The 19,741-nt window shown below is 37.4% G+C and overlaps 1 protein-coding gene across 1 annotated transcript in view; it reads right to left on the bottom strand.

The window, feature by feature from the left end:
- Window positions 1-19,741, bottom strand: part of KCNH8 (potassium voltage-gated channel subfamily H member 8) — a 350,458-nt gene that overhangs the window by 62,093 nt on the left and 268,624 nt on the right. The window contains exon 8 of the mRNA XM_036996268.2: window positions 4,751-4,948. Coding sequence (XP_036852163.2) covers window positions 4,751-4,948 — 198 coding nt within the window. The remainder of the gene's footprint in view (window positions 1-4,750; window positions 4,949-19,741) is intronic.

Genomic DNA, 19,741 nt, shown 5'->3' with positions numbered 1-19,741 from the left:
TTCCATATCTTGGTTACTGTAAACAATGTGACTATTAATAAAAACAGGGATGTATATATCTTCTCAAATCAGGGATTTTGTTTTCTTTGGGTAAATTCATAGTAGTGAATTTCTGGGTTATAGGGTATTTCTGTTTTTAGTTTTTTGAGGAACCCCCTTACTGCTTTCCACAGTGACTGCACCAACTTATTTAGCTTACTTTTATAATTTTACAAAGCAAAATTAATATCAAAGACACACATTGAGAAAATTACACAAATATTAAATGTATAGTTCATTGAGATTTCTCAAAGTGAGTCTCCCCCAGATGAATAAACAGGATATTTCCAGTACCCAAGGCCTCCATTGTGTCCCCTTCATAGGCTCTCACCAGCTCCCTGACCAAAGGGAACCACAGTTTTAAATTATATTGTAATTTATAAGCTTCACCTACTTCCGAAATTTCTCTAAACAAAATGATACAACATGTACTTTTTGGGGTCTGGCTTCTTTGCTCAGCACTGTTTACAAGATTCATCAATGTGATTGTGTGGCATAAAAATTCATTCATTCTCATTACAGTGTAGTACTCTATTGAATAATCATTTTACAATTTACTTACTTATTCTCCTTTTCATAGGCACTTTCAGTTTCAGATTCTTACAATAATGCTTCTATGGCATCTATGTACATATCATTTGATGTAAAAAAGTATATAAATATTTGCATTTCCACTGGATAGGTAGTCAGAAGTGGAATTGTTGAGAGTCACAGAGTACAGGTATGTTTAGACATGGTAGATGTTGACAAAACTTTCATGCCAACTGACAATTCCATCAATTGTATTGGAGAAGTTAAGATGTTCCATATCCCCTCAAACATTTGGGTTTATCAGTGTTTTTAAGTATATTGCTCTGGTGAATATAAATGCTATTTAATTTTGATCTTAATTTCCATGTCCTTGATGAATGATGTTGAGCACCTTTTCATATGTGTGTTGTCCATTTGGGCATGGAAATCTATTTTTGAAGTGCTTTTTAATGTTTTTATACATTTTGGGGTCGTCTGATCTTTTCTTACAGATTTGTAAAAGCTCTTTATATATAAAAGAGAAGAGTCTTATGTCAGATAAATGTTTGCAAATACTTTCTCCTATGGCTTCCCTCTTCTCATTTTTAACAATGTCTTTGGATAAATATTAGTTCTGTAGTTCCTTATGGTTAGGGCTTTTGTGTCATGTTTAAGAAACCATTGCCAAATTCAAGATAGTGAAAATATTATACTATCTTTAAGAAGTTTTATTATGTTCCCTTTCACATTTGGACCAAAATCCATCTGGAATTAACCTTAATGCATAACTTTAAGAGGGATAAAGGTTGTTTTTCAGCATGTGGATATACCTTCAGCCCAGCAACATTTATTGAAATCGTCCTCATTTCCCCTTTGCACAGCAGTTTTATTACTTGTGTCATAAATGAAGAGATCATATGTGTGTGGGCCTGTTTCTGCAGTCATTCTATCCCACTGGCCAATTTGTTTATTCTGGAGCCAACACCACACTTTCTCAACTGCTACAGTGTTGTAATACATCTTGATACTTGTAGCACAAATCTTCCAGGTTTGTTCTTCTTTATGGCTGCTTTGAATAGTTTTAGCTCTGCATTTCCACTATTCTTCAGAAACAGCTTATCATGTTTCAAACACACGCACATATACACACACACATAAACACACATATATTGGTATTTTTATTGTGATTGCATTGAATCTTCAGATTAACTTGGGTCAAACTGTTATCTTTACAATACTGAGCCTTAAAATCATCACTGATGTATATCCTTCCATTATTTTAAACTATTTGTAAATTTTCTCTCTGATGTTTTGTAGTTTTCTATGTAGTTGAATTGCACATTTTAAAAGATTATTCCTAGATATTTGATGTTTTTATAATCATTTCTTATATTTCATTTCTAATTGTTTGTTACTAGTATATAGAAATACTATTGATTTTTGCATATTGAACTTGTATACATCAGCTTTACTAAATTCACTTAGTAATTCTAATAGTTTTTAGGGTTTTTAGGGTTACTTTTCTGTTTTGTATGTTCTCAAAGTTTACACAGATTTGTCTTGGTACAAGTTGTTTCTCATTATTTTTGCTTAATCTTTTTGGTAGTTTTAACTATTCTTCCCATAAACCAATGGTTTGCATAGTCTATAATTGTAGATGCTCATAGGGAGCTTCCCTTCCTTCCCCCTCCTCCTCACTCAGCCTGTGAATGCCTTTGCCCTAGATAATTTCTGGGGGTTTTGGTAGTCACCTGCAACATTTAATATTGCTACTGCCTGCCTTTGTAGTAAATATTACATCCTGTCATTAGCAATTTCATAATCACTCTGTGGGGATTCCTAATATGATAACTTAGACTTGATTCCCATGGTAATATATACCTAAAATTAAAAGAAAATTATTTGTGTATATTTATAGAAATTAAGTCAATAAAATGAATTTGCAGCATATAATAAAATATATATTCTACAGGAAGTTTGCTAGGTCTTAGTGAATCCTGCCATTTGAACTTCCTAAACCTCTGTTGCCTTACATCTAACTTGGGGTGTTAATTACTTCTATCTCTTAGGGTTATGGGAATTAAATGAACAAAGTGTTCAATATTGTGAGCTCTTATGATTGGTTCTGAAAGTTATGCAAGTAATTGGTTAATTTGGGCATATTAAAATGCAGGCATCATTTCTTCAGCCTAAGGTAATTGTCACAATAATACAGTTATTTCCCACACACACTGTAACTAATAAATCCAAGTTGCTCAGATGCCATTTCCCATTCAAAAGCAATGGTTTCTCACCTGCTGCTGAAATTGCCCGTACACTTTAATGCCACTGACAAATGACCACTCCTTCTGGATAATTTGCTCAAGAAACATTTAACAAGTGACAAAGTGACATTATCTGATTATTATCCATATCTTTTGGCCCTTTGACCAGCATAACTTCCACTTACAGTGAACAGCAGGAAATAATTTATGTGGATCAATAGAGAATAAGCTCAATTATCTAACCAATTCTTCAAATGTCAAATCAGTAGGTTAAGCCTTGAGCACCTGAGCATTTCCCAAAATTTCCATTAGTAGTAGAGGAACTTGGAGAAATATTAAGTAAGTCTGTGTTTATTTGTAAAGTGCTTGTCATTTTGTTAAGCTGAAAGATGGGCCATCAAGAAGACCAGCAGTTATACAAATTATAATACCGGGTGTAAAATAGCCACTATGAGGTTTGGCACATAGCAGCTCTTTAGAAAATGAGAATTCCTGTTCACAGCTCCCCACGCTGTTCCTGCTCAACATCAGCCAAGAGCCTGTTCTGCATCTGCAGTGACAGTCCGCTGCTGCCGTGTCTCTACACCAAGGGCTGCCTTTCCAAGAGGTCTCCGTCCAGGGCCCCAATTCTCACTGCTTCCGAACTTCCTGACTGATGTGGACGGAGCACTTACTGCTCGGTATTGCTTATGCTTTTTCCACACAGGTCAGCCTCTCTCTTCCAAACTGGACCATGAGTTTGATTTGAAATTGGGCTTATACCTCTTTGATTTCACCATAGGCTCTGGATGGCTCATTGCTTAACACCCACATATTTATTTCACATCTCCCATGCAAGGGAGCTGGTAGGAACCCATCCCCTATGATAAGTTTCAGAGCGCTCAGTGATAGCTGCGATTAAAGCCATTAAAAGAACATGATAAAACAGGTTTTTTGGGAACACTGTGGGACAGAAAATAATACTAGTATCCTGGTTTGAGAACTCTGGTCTAAGAAAAATAATACAGGTAGGCATCCACATTTCCTACTACTGTGTGAGAGTAGTCTTATTCAGGAAGTTTCTGTTTATGTATTTACAGATAAAAGTAAGTACTCATCTGGGTTCAAACCTTGTCTCTTTCACTTACTGGATGTATGGCATTGGAAGAGTTACTTAATTTTTACAGGCTCTAGATTTGTCAACTGAAAAATATGGATAGTAATTATACCAATCCTATACAAGTTAGAAGGTTCAGAAAAGAGAAAATAAGTACTCCAAGAGGGAGCTTTTATAGAGAATTGGATTCCCTGGTGTTGGAGGGCTGAATAAGCAAAAAGGGAGTAGAGAGGTAACCTGGATATGGTAACTGCAGGGAGGAGCCAGGAGAGGAATGAACAAAGGGAAGTAGGGTTACCGGAACATGGAAGCCCAAGGAGGGGCTGTGAGGAGCCACAGGAAGCCAGGGCTCTGCCTTTGAATGTGGGGTGGGGGTCTCCCAACTGATGCAGGGATCACTAAGCAGGCCAGTGAGGCTGGTTGTCAGGGTGCCTGCAGATGGCGAAGGCTGGAGATGCCTGCCTCAGGAGGTACATTATACACATCAGAAGCAGGCACCCCCCTATTGGCAGAAGTGACTGAAGTTGTATGGCAAAAAGAATGAATGAGGTTTGCAGAGTACAAAGCACAGCATTACAAACCCTAATACAGACTGTGGGTCTGGGGCTCATAGACAATATTATAATGACTTGTCTGTTCGGTGAGTGGGATAATAATAGTGTCAAGTGTATAGATTTGCCAAAGGGTTATTTAGGGTATTGCACTTAGCCCAGAGAAGGGAACATAAAAGCAATTAATAAATCTTGTAAGTATATTATATTCCCATTGTGTTTTAGGCAGAACAGCAATAGTATGGCAGACACTTGTTACTTCTCTGGCATAAAGGAAGAATTTCCCTTACCACCAATCAGCATGGTGCAGATGGAGAAGATCTTTTCTGCATCTGTATTAGCAGACACATTCCCAAACCCAACGCTGGTGAGGCTGCTGAGGGTGAAGTACAGAGCGGCAATATAGGCACTTCGGATGGACGGGCCTCCCAAGGTATTGTTGCCATAGTATGGCGATTCCAGTCTCTTGCCCAGTTCATGGAGCCAGCCTGCAATGGGAGAAAGCACAAGAAGTTAAGTCCCCAAAACAGAGTCTTAGTATTAGCATGTGGGGATAATGATAAATGAACATTTAGGGACATACTGATTTGCTGGGAGAAAGAAGAAAGTGACAAGGAAGTTAAAGGCAAGGAATTAGATTCCATTGCTATAAAAAAACCAACACTTTTATGCAAGCTGTTCTTCATAAGACACACAGGAGAGAAATACACACTCAAGAGTGGGCCAGTGGTCAAAACCGGACAGGTTACCCTGATGCAAGGAACTACCTGAGGAGATAGTAACGGGGATTGCTACTCTCTGCAAGAGCGCTGCATATTTCACTGGGGGTTATGCTCATTTCTCAGTTGGAATTGTAAGAAATAAAGGGATCCAGCAGCTTTTTATAAACCCTCCATGATGATAAATACAGGAACTGCAAGAATCTAGACTTCAGACAGATGAGATGGTCTTTATCGGTCCTGTACAACCTTCCCCCATTTTATTTACATGGCCTGACATCTAGTTGCCTTACAAGTCTTAGCTCAAGTTACCTTCAGGAATCCTTCTCTGCAAATTCACGCTGCCTTTTGCAGCATGTAATAGAACTGGATGCCCCCACAACTATTTTATAATACTGGTATAAATGTGTCAAAATATTATCGAATTAAATGATTTAAATATGTACAGTTTACTATGTCAATTACCATGTCATAAAACTAAACCAAAAAGCTATAAAAAGTTATTAAAGATGGGAAATAGCAAGTATAATATTAGTAAGAGAATAAAAATACAATACAAAGACCACTTTAAAATTCTTTGTTGGAAATATTTGCCATTTAAGATTTTATATTTTAAATTTTCTCTCTCCATATGTATGTGTGTGTGTTACAAAACAATCTGACAACTCAGCTCAACCCATGAGGTTCATAAGACTTTTGTTAAAAGGGCTATTCACTGACCCCTACTTTCTCATAAACACTTCATTTAATGGCTGCCAAGAAGACATGAAAAGCTGTTAGACTAAGTAGTAATGATGTTGTCATTGTAACTAAAGTTATAGATTTTGGAACTGTGCTAGGTAATTAAAATGCAAATTTGAGACAACTGGGAAATCCCTGAGACCAAAGAGAAATGCTTAGTGGCCAGTATAGTGCCTTATTCATCCTGTGTCTCTAGAGAACTAGTTCTCACCAGTGAGCCTGCCTCAGAAGCATCTACAGGGCTGTTACGGAGTCAGCCAGGTCCTGTCTGGTACAGGATATGGATAGGCTGGGGGGAGGGCTGAGAATTCTCCTTTGTAATAGTCTTCCATGTGACCCTGATACTGTAGATCACGGGAGCCATGCTTTAAAAACCATTGCTCTAGAACAACACTGGCCACAGCTGGAAACGCTTCTTAAAAATACACTGTCCAAATGCTGCCTCCATTAACCGAATCAACATTTCTGGTGCAATGCCCAGGTGTTGTATTTTGTGTCAGTTCCCCAGTAGAATCTAATATGAAGGTAAGAACTTGGACCCACTCTTCCAGAACTTAGTAAATACCTGAGTTTTATACATGGGTTTAGCACAGGTTATTTTAAAAAATGAATGTATAAGCGGTTCTTGTCCTCCATGATAATATGGGATGAGCTGACAACATTGATACAATATAGCAACATGTAAGCATTTGTAGATTTGTACTAGGTTTATACACAAAGTATAATGAATATATTTCTTGATGATGGAGAACAAAAATAAAATGTAATTTGCATGTTATAAAAGGTGATATTGTTAGTTAGCTATGGCCATTTAGGCTGGAAAGGCTTTGTGAAGGAATAAAGTCTAATGAAGGGATTGAGGGCTGTCCACCCCTGAATGTGCCACTTGGCATGTGGGTTATTTGAGCTGAAGGCAATCAAGGCCTAAGAGCCTCAAGAAGAGTTTTTACCTCCCTGGTAACTGCCTGAAAGAAATTAGATAGGGGACTCATACCAGGAAGAGAACTACTGCCAGAGATAATCTTTACATCAGACTTACTCACATGGCATGGCAAACATTTGTTTGCAAACATTTGCTTTCCCATCTTCCCTGGAACTGTGTTCCTTCTCTTAGAAGCCCCAGGCCCCTCCCCACTTCTCTTTAGCTCAGGATGGCGTATAAGCTTCAATTGCCTGACTGGCTTTAGCCCTGTCATGTTGAGGTGAGGTCCCTGTCCATATGAAATAGAATTTGTTTTTCTCCTGTTAATCTGTGTTACATCAACTTAAGTACTAAGTCAACCAAAGAACCTGGAAGGGAAGAAGGGAAAAGTTTTCCTCTCCTATACAAGATTCAAATATGGATTTAAATCTGGACTCTTCCATTTGTAGTCTGTAGGAATGAGTAACTTTTTTGAAGTTCACTTTTCTCATTTGTAAAAATAGGGGTACCACCTTCTTGTAGGGTTGCCGTGGTATTAAATGAGATGCCATATGAAGAAAATGCCAACCACTGTTACTGGCAGAGGTTCAGGGCACACATCTCTTTTCTCTCTTTCTCCTATGACTTAAATTGGAATAGAGAAGGCACAAAATCTAGAAAGTTAAGAGAAAATAAGAGACTAGCTTGAATTATAATAGTAAAGGAAAGTGATGACTAAAGTATTTGGTAGAACCCAAGAGTGGCCTGTGATAAATTGAGCATTTCCTCATAGAATTGAGGAGAATATCCAGATGAGAGCAATTCTCAAAATTTGGGGAGTTATCAACCCATTTGTAAATCTGAAGAAAGACAAGGTAGTCTTCTCAGAACAAGTACATGTGGAAACACACGCATGGTTCTCCATAAATTTTGTTAGTTCATGGACTCCTGAAGGCCTTTCATACATGTCTGCTCTAAGGGTCCTACTCTAGAATTTTAAGTGAGGGGAAGGAGGAAGTGATAAAGTATTCGATAATCCTGTATGAAAAAGATTTAGAAATAAAGATAACTTGTCCAAGATTAACTAAAGAGATTGTCACAAAAGCAAATCAAATGTTCCTTTAAAAAATACCACTGATGTGTTTACATGCAACGTAGGAAGAGCCTTGAGACATAGAGGTAACATCTGGAAGCAGAGATGAACCTGAATTTATTGTCATACTCAGGATGTAGGTTTCTGCCCAGCAGGACTCTTACAGGCATTTGGCCCAAGCATTGCCGAGTACGGAAAACCATGGGGTGGTGACTGGCTGGTGGCTTAGATATTTCTCATCTGTCTTTCAAGTTGAGCTCTGAAAGGGATGTTGCATGATTTCTGCTTGACAAAGAATTGATTAGAGGGGCTTATCACCTTGTTTGATATTGGTCATTCCTGCAAATTATTAGGAAGTCTCAGCAGCTAGAAGATGTCATTTTGCCCAGAGAGTAAATACAGCACGACCTAATTTTTTTTAGAGTAGATGCACAAAGGAAAAAATCCAGCAACAATAAAGCCGCTGCTTCCTCTCAGCTGAATCAGCTATGTAATCAGACTATAAATAAACAACTGACCCATCTATTGATGTTGAGTTGAATTATTCATTTACTTACAGATCCCAAAGTTTTCTTATGAAAAAACAAAACAAAACAGTGCACCACAAATCCAGCTAATATATTTGGGTAAACTCCTTAATGTGAACAAAAGTGGCACATTGAAGAATTCTCAGACCCAAATCAGTCTTATGTAATTTAAGTTCCTTAATAAAATAGGATAAAAGTTTGTGTTAGGACATACAGATCATATTAGATTACAATCTCGCCCAATGCCTATTCATTTACATATGTGTGAAACTGTCTCAGAAGTGATCCAGGGAGCAAAACACAGACGAACAGCTGACCCGCTTCTGTTGATGTCTCTGTTCTGTCTAGCCAACTGTTCTGCCTATTTTCAGAAACATCTTATTTTTCAAGAAGGGTTGCTACTAAGCTGTGTTACAGCTGATGGAGCAGAAGCAGTAATGATGATGACAAAACCTGGTAACATGGAAAGGAGGTAACACCCACAAATCCGGGGACGGGCTTTGTGGGCTAAATAAAACTTCTTCACAGAACAGCTCGTCCAAAATGATGACCCACATGTTCCACTGTAACAAGACAACATGTCACTGTACTGTACAGAAGAAGTAATTTAACCCACTTTGGAAGTCAACCTTTTTTTATGCCAAAAAACTCATCTCTAAAGAGGGGATGTCCTAGAACAGTCTGTCCACTTCTGCTTTTTTTCTCTCTAAGACACATTTTTTTTCTCTCTAAGACATTTTGAAGGAAAAGACATATATAACATAAGGTAGAATCTGAATATAGTGAAAACCCTGCCATCTGATAAAAACAAAGAATCTCATAAAATAATCCTGCCATTACTGAAATAGATGAATTAAATAGAGTAGATTTGTGAAATAAATACACATTTCAGATATAGAATGACTGTCAATGGTCATGCCTAGACAAGTCTATACTTCTGCATAATTGTTCAATCCATGTATTTTTCACTGGTTATGTACCAAGGGCCCAGTATTTGGCTTAATTACATGCTTCTAACTCTAAGCAGGAGTCTCTTATTGTTTTACTCTTTAGGTTTCCTAAAACAATATACTTGTTTTTACCATATGTGTGTATTCACAGTTTGCACAAGTGTGACCTGCTTTCTACAACAGATGTGTTTCTGAAATGTTTAGTTTATATTAGCATTTGGTAATTTAACAGATATTTGAAAAAAACCAGATATTTTAGGTTTAATGGAAAGAATAAGAGCATGTTATTTAAGGGAAACCCAAGGTGCATCTCTGGTCATGTAAAATACCTTGGTAATATGAAAAAACACCTAGTAGTAAAGGATGTTTATTAAATCAGATTTATACGTGTGTATAAAGACAAGTTTGTGTAGATAGAGAAAAGAGAGAAGGGACTAGCATTTGTACATCACACCTATAATTCAAAACGTGTTTTACCTAGTTTGGTATGAATGGGCCATGTAATAGGGCTTAGTTAGGAGCAAGAATGGAGCCCACGTTAGGGTTTTCTTGTTCTTATGTTGGCATGTGGCTGACATTTTAGTGAGTACTTCCTGCGTTCCAGACACTCTGCCAGGATGATACATCTTCCATCTCATTCATATGCACTCACCCTATGGAAGAGCTAAGTGATCATCCATATTTTGATTCATTATTTCATTATCATTATAACATTTTAGAAATTACTATCCCCATTGTAAAGATGAGAAAACTGAGGCTCAGAGAGATTAAATAACTTGTTCAAAGTGGCAGTGTCAGGATTTTAATCCAGATCTGTATGCTGTGAGAGCCCACGCTCACTATGCCACAATGCTTTACATGCTATATTTACAGACCCGAGAGTACTGGTGTTGCAGTTTAATGAAGCCTTTACAAGTGAGGTACCATTTTTTATTATGGTATACATCATGGTAGAGAAGGAAGCTTAAGGCTTTCCAGAAGCAGACCCTCAGATCAGTCTAAAAGAATAAGTCATTTATCTAAGTGTTGGGTCTGGTAAGTATCTTTAGGAGACAGCGGGGAAGGGTCACAGAGAAGGGGAGGCAGCCAATGAGTTGTGCTAATGAAGCTGCTAATCAAGCAAGTGGCCACATCGGGTAATGGAAGCTTCATCTCGTTGGGGAACCTGTGGCACCGCGGCAGAGCACTCCATGAGAGCAGGGGGAGATGTGCATGAGCTACCAGCTCTCAGAGGTTGGCAGCTGGTCCCAGCGAGCATTAATTCTACACCTGGACCGTGCCTACTAGCAGAGGAGCCTTCCACACCTTGGGACAATGCCTCAGGTGCAGGCACAGATCCCAAGGCTGGGAATCCTGCAGACTGAGCGATGTGGTGGAGGACCAATATCTGGCACAGCAGCCGACGTTACCAGACACAAAGTGCTCTGCTAGGCTTTCATTACCGTAATTTTCATCTAACTCTCACAATTACTCTGCTTTTTTTTTCTTAACTGATGGAGTCCCAACAGAGAAGTTGAACAATTTTCTCTCTTTTAGGAACTATTAGAATGGAAAGGCAAACCCAGACTTTCTAATTTAAACATCCATGATCCTTCTGTTACACTACACTGCTTAGAAAGAGGTAGCCCTTTAAAATTATCATTTAATTGTACCAGCTGAAACCATTAATAAATAAAAAAAGTTTGCAGTGTCCACTTTTGCTTAGTGGGGGGATGTGTTTTGGCAACAGAGAGCCAAAGCATTTGCAAGGCTCCAATTAAAATATTTCCACTCCACAGCACTGATAAGAAACATGTATCTCCATTCCTTAAGGTTCACCTAGTACCTGCCACTCTACTTTTTGTTTTGTTTTGTGTTTTATTGGGGGTTAATTTTTGAGTAATACAAAAGTTGCAAGGAGTGCAGAGTGTGGCTGTATTTCCCTCATCTAGCTCCCACTAATGTCAATATCTTAACATTTGTCAAAACTATGAAAGTAACATTGTACATTACTATGAACTAAACTATGGGATTTCTATATTTTAAGAAATAGAGTTAAGAAGTTCGGAGACTTAGATTTCAAAACTCACTCTCAACCTTCCACCCCATCCCAATTTTACAGGATGTGGCCAAGGGTAAGACCGGATGGACACAAGGCTGTAGTGGTATTTGATATTGATTTGTTAATTCCACTAAGGAGAAGTCATCAGTAAATTTGATTTTAATAGGAATTCCATTACTTGGAGTTGCCAGTAATCTCACACCTTGACTATCATAAATTAAGAGGTGTCTTACCTTTCTGAAATGGGCTAACCTACTTTGACCGCTAAAGTCTGAAACAAAAGGAACTGATCATAAAATAGTAGAGACTTGACTTTGAGTCAGGAAATGGGGGTCCTAGTCTTGGTCTTGCCACCCATTGAGTAGATGTATGATCTACTTATGCCTCAATTAGCCTGTCTAGTGTTCCATTTTTCAAACATGAATATGAGGTGATTGGATTGGGTAACCTGTAGGTTCTTTTTTAGATTTAATATTTTATGAAATAAGATCCTGTAAATGTTTCTTCACAAATGATTGGATTTTTTAAAGAGGATGTTTGTGTAATGACCCATGATTTTGTGAATTCATCTTTTATTTGCTTTTAATTATTTGAGTGATGACTCATCAGCAACTATTGATGGGATAAGGATGGGAGGTTTTCACATTTTGAGGCATGTATCATTTCTGCTCTGTTTCCACTGTTGAACAATTTTTCAGAGCAAGAAATATTATGTGCTATTGGTAGTCAAGAAAAAAAGTACCACTTATGCTAAACCCAAAACCAGTTCAGAGTTTGCCAGTTCTCTAAAGTCTACCTAAATCTGAAGTTTGTATGATAGAATCTTCCTGAATACTGATTACTAAGGTATAGCATTCGCTTAAGTAATGATTAACTGGAAGAGTATATACTGCCAAAATACGCCATCATCACATGCACCAAAAAAGCAAAACTAACCAAACAAAAATGCTAGAAAGAATGAGAAATGTGAAATAACCCCAAATTCCTGTTGAGCAGCTACTGTAGAGTTTTCTGATTGATCCTGAGAAGAGGCAGAACAGGCCATCTGTTTTAGCCAACTGGGGTACTCCCACAGATCTTTCAAGTCTTGGTTAAAAATAGAGGAAATTCTAAAAAAGATTAGGTGCATGGCTAAGTTAGCAGTATATAAACTACAGACTATGTTCATTTAACTTTCTTGTATAAAATGCTCAAACAGTTCAGAATGCTTTCCAACCTGTGCCTCAACAGGGGCATCCTTTCCTGAATAATTGTTCTGGTGTTTCTCATGGCTCAGTAAGTGTGTGGGATACGGATTCATGCCTGAGCTCAGAATATCATTTACAAAGACAACTTGCCACTCAGTCAGGAATTTCTAATCCAAAGCATGCATCACTTGGACCTAAGTCAGGACAAAAACCTATTTCAGGAGATAATTTGGGATAAAAATAATTCATCACAGCCAAATCATTTTATTTTCTTGGTATGCTAATATTTCCTTTCACTATCTACCCCCAATTTCCTTTTTGTCCTCTCTTTCCTCTCAAAGGTTCAGACCCAGTGCTCACCTAGGGAAGAAAAATGAATTGACACGTCCCATGTTGGCAAACCATTTCTCAGATGTTTTTAGTAGTTACCTGGCAGACATTTAAGTTAGAAAGATGGGGCTTTGGCATACATTAAAAAGGAATCTCAAGTTTCTCTGGTTTGCAGAACTTCACATTAAGGTTCCAATTATATTTCTTTTAAATACAATCAAGAAGGTAAATTTTCTATCACCTCAATTATAAAAGTAACTCTAAAATAAATTAGACCATACAGTACGCTGGAATGTTGCATTAAAATTTCCTATTGAAGAGTCCTCAACATTAAAGAATATAGTCAATAATAGTATAATATCTTTCTATGTTGACAGTAACTACACTTAGTGGGGTGAGCATTTAATAATATAGATAACTAACTGTCAAATCACTATGTTGCATCCTTGAAACCAATACATAATATTGTATACCAGCTATACTTATACTTTTTTTAAGAAGAGTCCTCTGGGCTTTATTTACCTGAATGCTTGGTATTGAAACTATTTTAAAGGCATTTTCTTCCAGTTTCTAGGAAATGCCCAAGTTTCAAAATGAAACACCAACTTTGAGGTGTCAGCCTTTGTTCTGCTTTAGTAGAGTGTATTCTGACTCATATGTCTAGCAATGCATTTAAAAACATATAACTAACTTTGTCTGATGGCTTGATGGGGTGTGAAATATAAGTAGTGGGAGTTTGCATGAATTTATTCCAAAATAAATTTTTACCAGCAGGTGGCTGAGCGATTGGAATTGAAGTCAACTCAGGGCAATGGGGTTGTGCTAGAGAGACCTAAAGGGTGGCATGGACATTTTTAAAAATGAGAAGTAGCTAGAGTGCAGACAGAAAACAAACAGAGGAACAAGAAATGCAAGGAGAATGCAGAAGAGAAACATAACAACATAGAAGATGTAGACCAGGTAGTGTGGGAAACCTTGATAACCTACTAATGCTACCTCATAGTCATGTGAAGTTGGGTAAGTTACTTACCCTCTCTGTGCCTTAATCTCTTCCTTTCCAAAATGGAGCATGAGACAGTATCTCACTTCAGAGGCTGTTGTGAGACTGGGTGACAAATTTGCACAAAATGCTTAGTAGAATGCAGCATTAAACATAGCAAGCCTACAGAGGAGCTATTAGTATTGTCCCTGTTCTTGTTTGAAAGGAGTGAAGGTTTGTTTAACTGAAATTAATGCAGACTTTCAAAATCCTTCCTTAGTGAAAATCTGTGTATAATATTAGCCTAGTATTCTATTTTGATCAGCAGAAAAAAATGGACATGAAAGTAGAAATCATGCATGAATTCTCAGAAATCAAGAATCTTGCATCACTCATACTTAAAAATGCTATTTTCCCCTCTGAGGTACTAGAGACATGGAATAGGTAGGACACAGGCTCAGATTATTTTCTGCCATTGATTTCTTTTGCTGTTACTCAATTTTTTATGGTGAAAATAGTATTTGAAATATTCTTATTTGTGTATTTGTGGCTGAAGAGCACACACTGTTCCTTGTGCTCCTACCACTCTAAAATATTGGTATGGTTCAAGCAAACCATGACCAAGAGTTATACATCTGTTAAGAAGGACCAGCTTTTGAATCTGGATTTGTCTGAGTTGAAAGTCCTTACGCTTTTAGTAAGTTGTGCCACCTCTTGATCCCCTCGACAGTTGAGGTTTTGGGATCAATGCTTTCCTGACTGACATCATCTTTTTCATAGAAATGGTTGTCCCACTGGATTTCTCTCTGTAATTGTTCTTCCCTTCTACCTGCAAGTGGAAACTTTCCATATTGCCTTCTCTTACAGTCACCATCATCTAGGGCATATGGTCCAGAGATCTGGCATCATTTTTATTTTGAGCATGGAAAATTTTGTGATGTTCTTCCCGTCCAAAGGTGATTGGTGGGAATTGATGTGTTAATGGTCTGTGTATGCAAAACTTGTGTGGTATAAGAGCTTTTTGGAACCACAGACTGAACTCTCAGCAACTTCCCAGCACTCCATTTCCCAGGAATAGAATTCTTTGGTTACTCTTGTGTGAACTTTGCAAGAGACTTTATATAGGTCAGGCCTATGCTGTGGAGAAATTAAAGACCACACAGCTTTGGTTACTTACGAGAATCCACTTTCCTATGTAATTTCTTGGACGTTATTAAAATATTGGATAAGCTAAGCCCTTTCAATCATGCCTTAACTATTCCATTCATTGGCATTTAACTTTTAATTTCACCTACAGACACCGACTCTGTTTATAGATCCATTATTTGGCAACCATAATGCCTTCTTAACAGATTTGAGACAATGGAAACAGGGCAAAAGATGGTTTGGTCTCCAGCCCAGCACAGAGAAACTGGCTTAGCACACATTGTAATCAAAGCACAGTATACAGTTTATTTACATATTTGCCAAAGTCTTGCCCTAGTAAGTAGGGAAAATGTGTTTATACTTTCATTGGATGATACCAGCTGAAATACCTTAATCCAGCTTCTGGAAACATGTTTCAGATTCCATGGTGCAGGTTGTGTAGGTGTCATTCAGGGAGAAAGCTGTCCAACCTGGGCATATAGCCGAGGTGGCAAGTGGCGCACAATAATGGGAACAGAGAAGTTTGAGAACGCCAGAACATCTTGTGGAAAATTGGCTGGAGGCCACACTCCTTAGCATGACTGGGCAGGGCTGAGGGGGCAGTGGTCAGGAGGAAGCTAGGCACCCAGGGCCCTGGGAAGGGCAGGCGTTGGTGGAGGGCAGGGTTTGGCTCCAAGTCCCAGCTGCTGAGGGTCCAGGAACACAGGACTCACCCCATTTTCACAGCCCTGGCTCTCCTTGGTGTCAAGCCCAATCTGCCTCCCTTGGTTTTTCACCTCTCAGCTCGATTCCTAATCTCTTTTTCCATATATGACAGCCTTTCAGGTGCTTAAAACTATAGCTGTCAATGCCTGGGCTCCGACACCACCCACTTTATGAGGTTATGTTTTTCAAGGTTTTATGACCCACTTCCTTTTCCTGGTTTTCCTTTTCCAGATGTTCTGCAGATGGTTACACTTATCTTTTATGTTTTGTCTCAAAATGAGTGTATTTTTGCTTTGTTTTGTTTTGCTCAGCAATTGCCCCTTTATGACAAAACTTGAGACCTGAATGCTCTGTCCTCACATCTAATTCTCAGCCAAGTGTATGCTCAGTTACCTTTTCTTTGCCTTCCACCATGCCCAAGGAGAGGCTTTTCTTGAGTCAGGAGACTGAAACAATAACTTTATTATTTCCACATGTCCAAGAGTCTCTAAATAGCTCCTGGTTAGTTAACTAATACACTCAGCAAATATAATTTCACATAATACTTGAAATGCTGTGTGAGAAATAAAGGAGGTGGGTCCTCATTACCTTGCAGTATAGAGAAGGAACTCGAATATAAGTGTATGGTTGACAGAACTAAGTGCCCCTTGCTGGAACAATAAGAAAGAGAGAAATTAGAGAAGGAGAGGTGTATTCAAATTGTATTGTCAGAATGAGTTGGATTTGTAATAATAGAGATGGATAAAAAGTATATTTTGGGAAGCACTAGGCTAAGTATATATAATGCATTTATTAAGAAAAGGAATTCATGCAATTTGGTTTAAGTAAAGGGTATAGGATGAGAAATCATATAAAGTATGTTTAACATACAAGTTTTCAAGTTGTCAAATAATCTTTCCCCTATATATGCATGTATGTATATGTGTATGACAGGGAAATCACAAATAATAAGGGGGTGGATTTGATATAATTTTTCTTAGAGTCAGGGAAGTTCCTTCAACCTTATTTTATGAATATTCTTTGAAAATTAATAAAGGGAAACCTCACTGATGTGGCACTGGGAAGACCAAGAGGAAATTTTGCACCTCACCACTCCTCTTCAAGTGTAAACCCCATGGGAAGGAAGACAGGAATCTTGCCAGTTCTTACTGTTTTAGCTATTTTGCTATCCAGCAGGAGGAAGGAAGGTTTCCTCCTTCCCTGGAAACAGCCCAGCCAATGAGCGACTGTCACAACTTAGCCAATGAGAAGCCATGATACATGGGACTCCCAGTTTCCTCCTATGGACTTTCTGCTTAGAACAGTTCTCTTAAATTGGTCCTTTTCACCAAAACAGAGTGTTCCTCTCCTTTGTTTTCCTGGCTTACCTGTGGTTTTGCCATATCTTGCTTGTCCCAGATTGCAATTCTGCGCTATTCCTGTTTGCTATATTCATGTTTGCTGTTAAAATAACTGAGTTTTGTTTTTAAGGTTAACAAATCATAATTCAAAAAGAAAGTGCATCTCTTTTAATTTAGAAATAATTTTCAAAGAAACAAAAGGCACAGTACTGGGGCTTTGGAAAACTACTGGAAAAACTCTTTGGATTCATCTTAAGGTCATTGGTCTGACTATGAAGTCCAATAAATATAGAAGCATAAGAGATAATTTTCAGTCTTCAGAGAGATTCACACTGAGATTGCAGGTTGCTGGTGTTCAACTCATATATTGGTATCAAGACTAATTTTTAATCACCATGAGGCATCATTACTATGATGCAATACTTATTAAAATTTTAAGCATCTTTTAGGATTTTGCAAAATTCTCTTACCTGCAATAATTTCCGTTATGGGATATTTTTGTTCCCTCTCACTTTTCAGTATGTAATTTTCTATGTAATTAATTCTTCATTTTCAATGTTCAAACTCATCAATTCCTTAGCCCTCTACTATTTTATCCCCCTACTGGAGGCCTTCCTGCACTTTAATCTCACCTAATTATCTGTCTACTTCATGAGAGTAGGGATTATGCTCTATTTTATACACTTGATTCCCAAGCCTAGCTCAGGCTGTAGAACCTAATACATACTCAATATACATTTATTAAATGATAAAGCATTATCTTTCTAAATCATAGACTGTAGGATAGATACTCTTGCTCTGTCTATAAAACAGCCTTTGGGTTTGCAGAATGGCTTCAACTGCTGCCCCATCACTACTTAAGATCGTGATTTCAGGTAAGCTAACCTTCTTAAGTTCCATCTTCTTCAAGTAAAAATAAGGAACAAAAAATGCCTCTTTGTTGAGAGGATTAAGATAATTTTATAAAACATCTCTCATGGTACCTGCGATATGATTACTGCTTAAAATGTTGGCTCCTTTCCACCTTTTCTGCAATCTTCTATCATTTTGTCACAAATAATTGTATTATTCAAAATAAATTAGCTGTCTAAATTAGAAGATGAGTTGACAATTTTCATCATATATCATGTGTATAACTGAAAATGGACATATGCCAGCGGGAAAATTTAGGCGTTAGGATGAAATGATCCATAAATATAGACAAACTAGAATAAACTGACTATCTCAAAGGCAGATTGATTCCACTGAGGTGTCTAAAATTTTGAAGGACATTTTGACTCACTAATGACACTGAACCCTGTCTTTATTTAAAGGCCATCCTTTGTTCTATCTCATATTTTAGTTATTTTACCCAATTACTAATCATGGTTAGTAAAAATGAGACAAATACATTTGACACTGTTTAAAGCAGAGCATATTCAAATTGGTTAGTTCCCAAACAAAATTACCTGACTAGAATAAACAACAAACATTGGGAAAAATTAGATGCAGCAGAAATAATCAACAAAACATAAAACTGACAATAGTTAAAACTGCACAGATTAAAATCTGTTATTGACCAAAAATAATGGAAGAATAACATCTTGACAAAAATTAGTTCTCTAAAACTTAAATTGAGAAACTTGTCACAAAAGAAAATTCTGTTTCACGTGGGATTCAAAAAAATTGAATGATGACTTACATATTTGCAAAAAAAAAATACCATAGTATTATAGGATTCTGGAGAATTAGATATTCTTAAATGAATAATATAGCATTATTTGGTTGACAGAATAATTGATAAAATAATTTCAATAACGTTTTTAAAAAGGAAATGGAAAGGAGTTATTTAATCCTTCTGTATAGGTATTTGATCCAAAAATTAAATTAGTATGAAGTATTCTAGCAAATAATCTTTAGATAACACGTCAGAAATGTCAATCATTCTAACAAGAATATCTATGACTAAACATACCTTGGAAATGTCCTTAGGGGTCAAAATAGTGAGGACAACACATTCACAGGGTTGGTTAAAATGGGAGGCTCAAATTGGTAGGAGCAAAACATCTCATCAAAATCAATTCAGTATTTGGTCATATAAAGGTTCTTTAATTGATAGATATGTTAATGTAATTATTTCACTGAAAATAGAGAACTTTACTAAAACAACTCCATAAAACTTTCCACCCATTTATTTATCCCCCTCCCCTCCCCCAATAAAAGTTGGTCATGAGGACAGCAGTACAACTTGGAGAATATAGCCAATGATTCTGTAACATCTTTATATTTTCTAGAGGGGGTGAAGTCACTGTAATAATACAGTGGCTGTTAAACTACAGTATTGTACATTTGAAACCAATCTAAGTATATTGATACTTAATTAAAATAAAAAAAACCTTGCCACCTCAAGATGGAATCTTTCCCTTCCAAAGACTAAAAAGTTTGCTTCACGAATTTAAAAGAATGCCAGGTTCTCTAACTTGTAATAGCAGAGGACTGCTGTTTTTTCTTGTCTCTTTCTGTCTCCTTCTCTCCCCACTTCCCTCTCTCTCTCTTACACCACACATTAAATATGGCCATGACATTAGTAAAGACTATCTACCATGACATGCAACTTGCCTGCACCATTCACCGAGCATGATG

The sequence above is a fragment of the Manis javanica genome, chromosome 15, assembly GCF_040802235.1.
Source record: "Manis javanica isolate MJ-LG chromosome 15, MJ_LKY, whole genome shotgun sequence".
NCBI classification, from domain to species: Eukaryota; Metazoa; Chordata; class Mammalia; order Pholidota; family Manidae; genus Manis; species Manis javanica.
The sequence above is the reverse complement of the archived record's forward strand: the minus strand, read 5'-3'. Positions and strand labels throughout refer to the sequence as shown.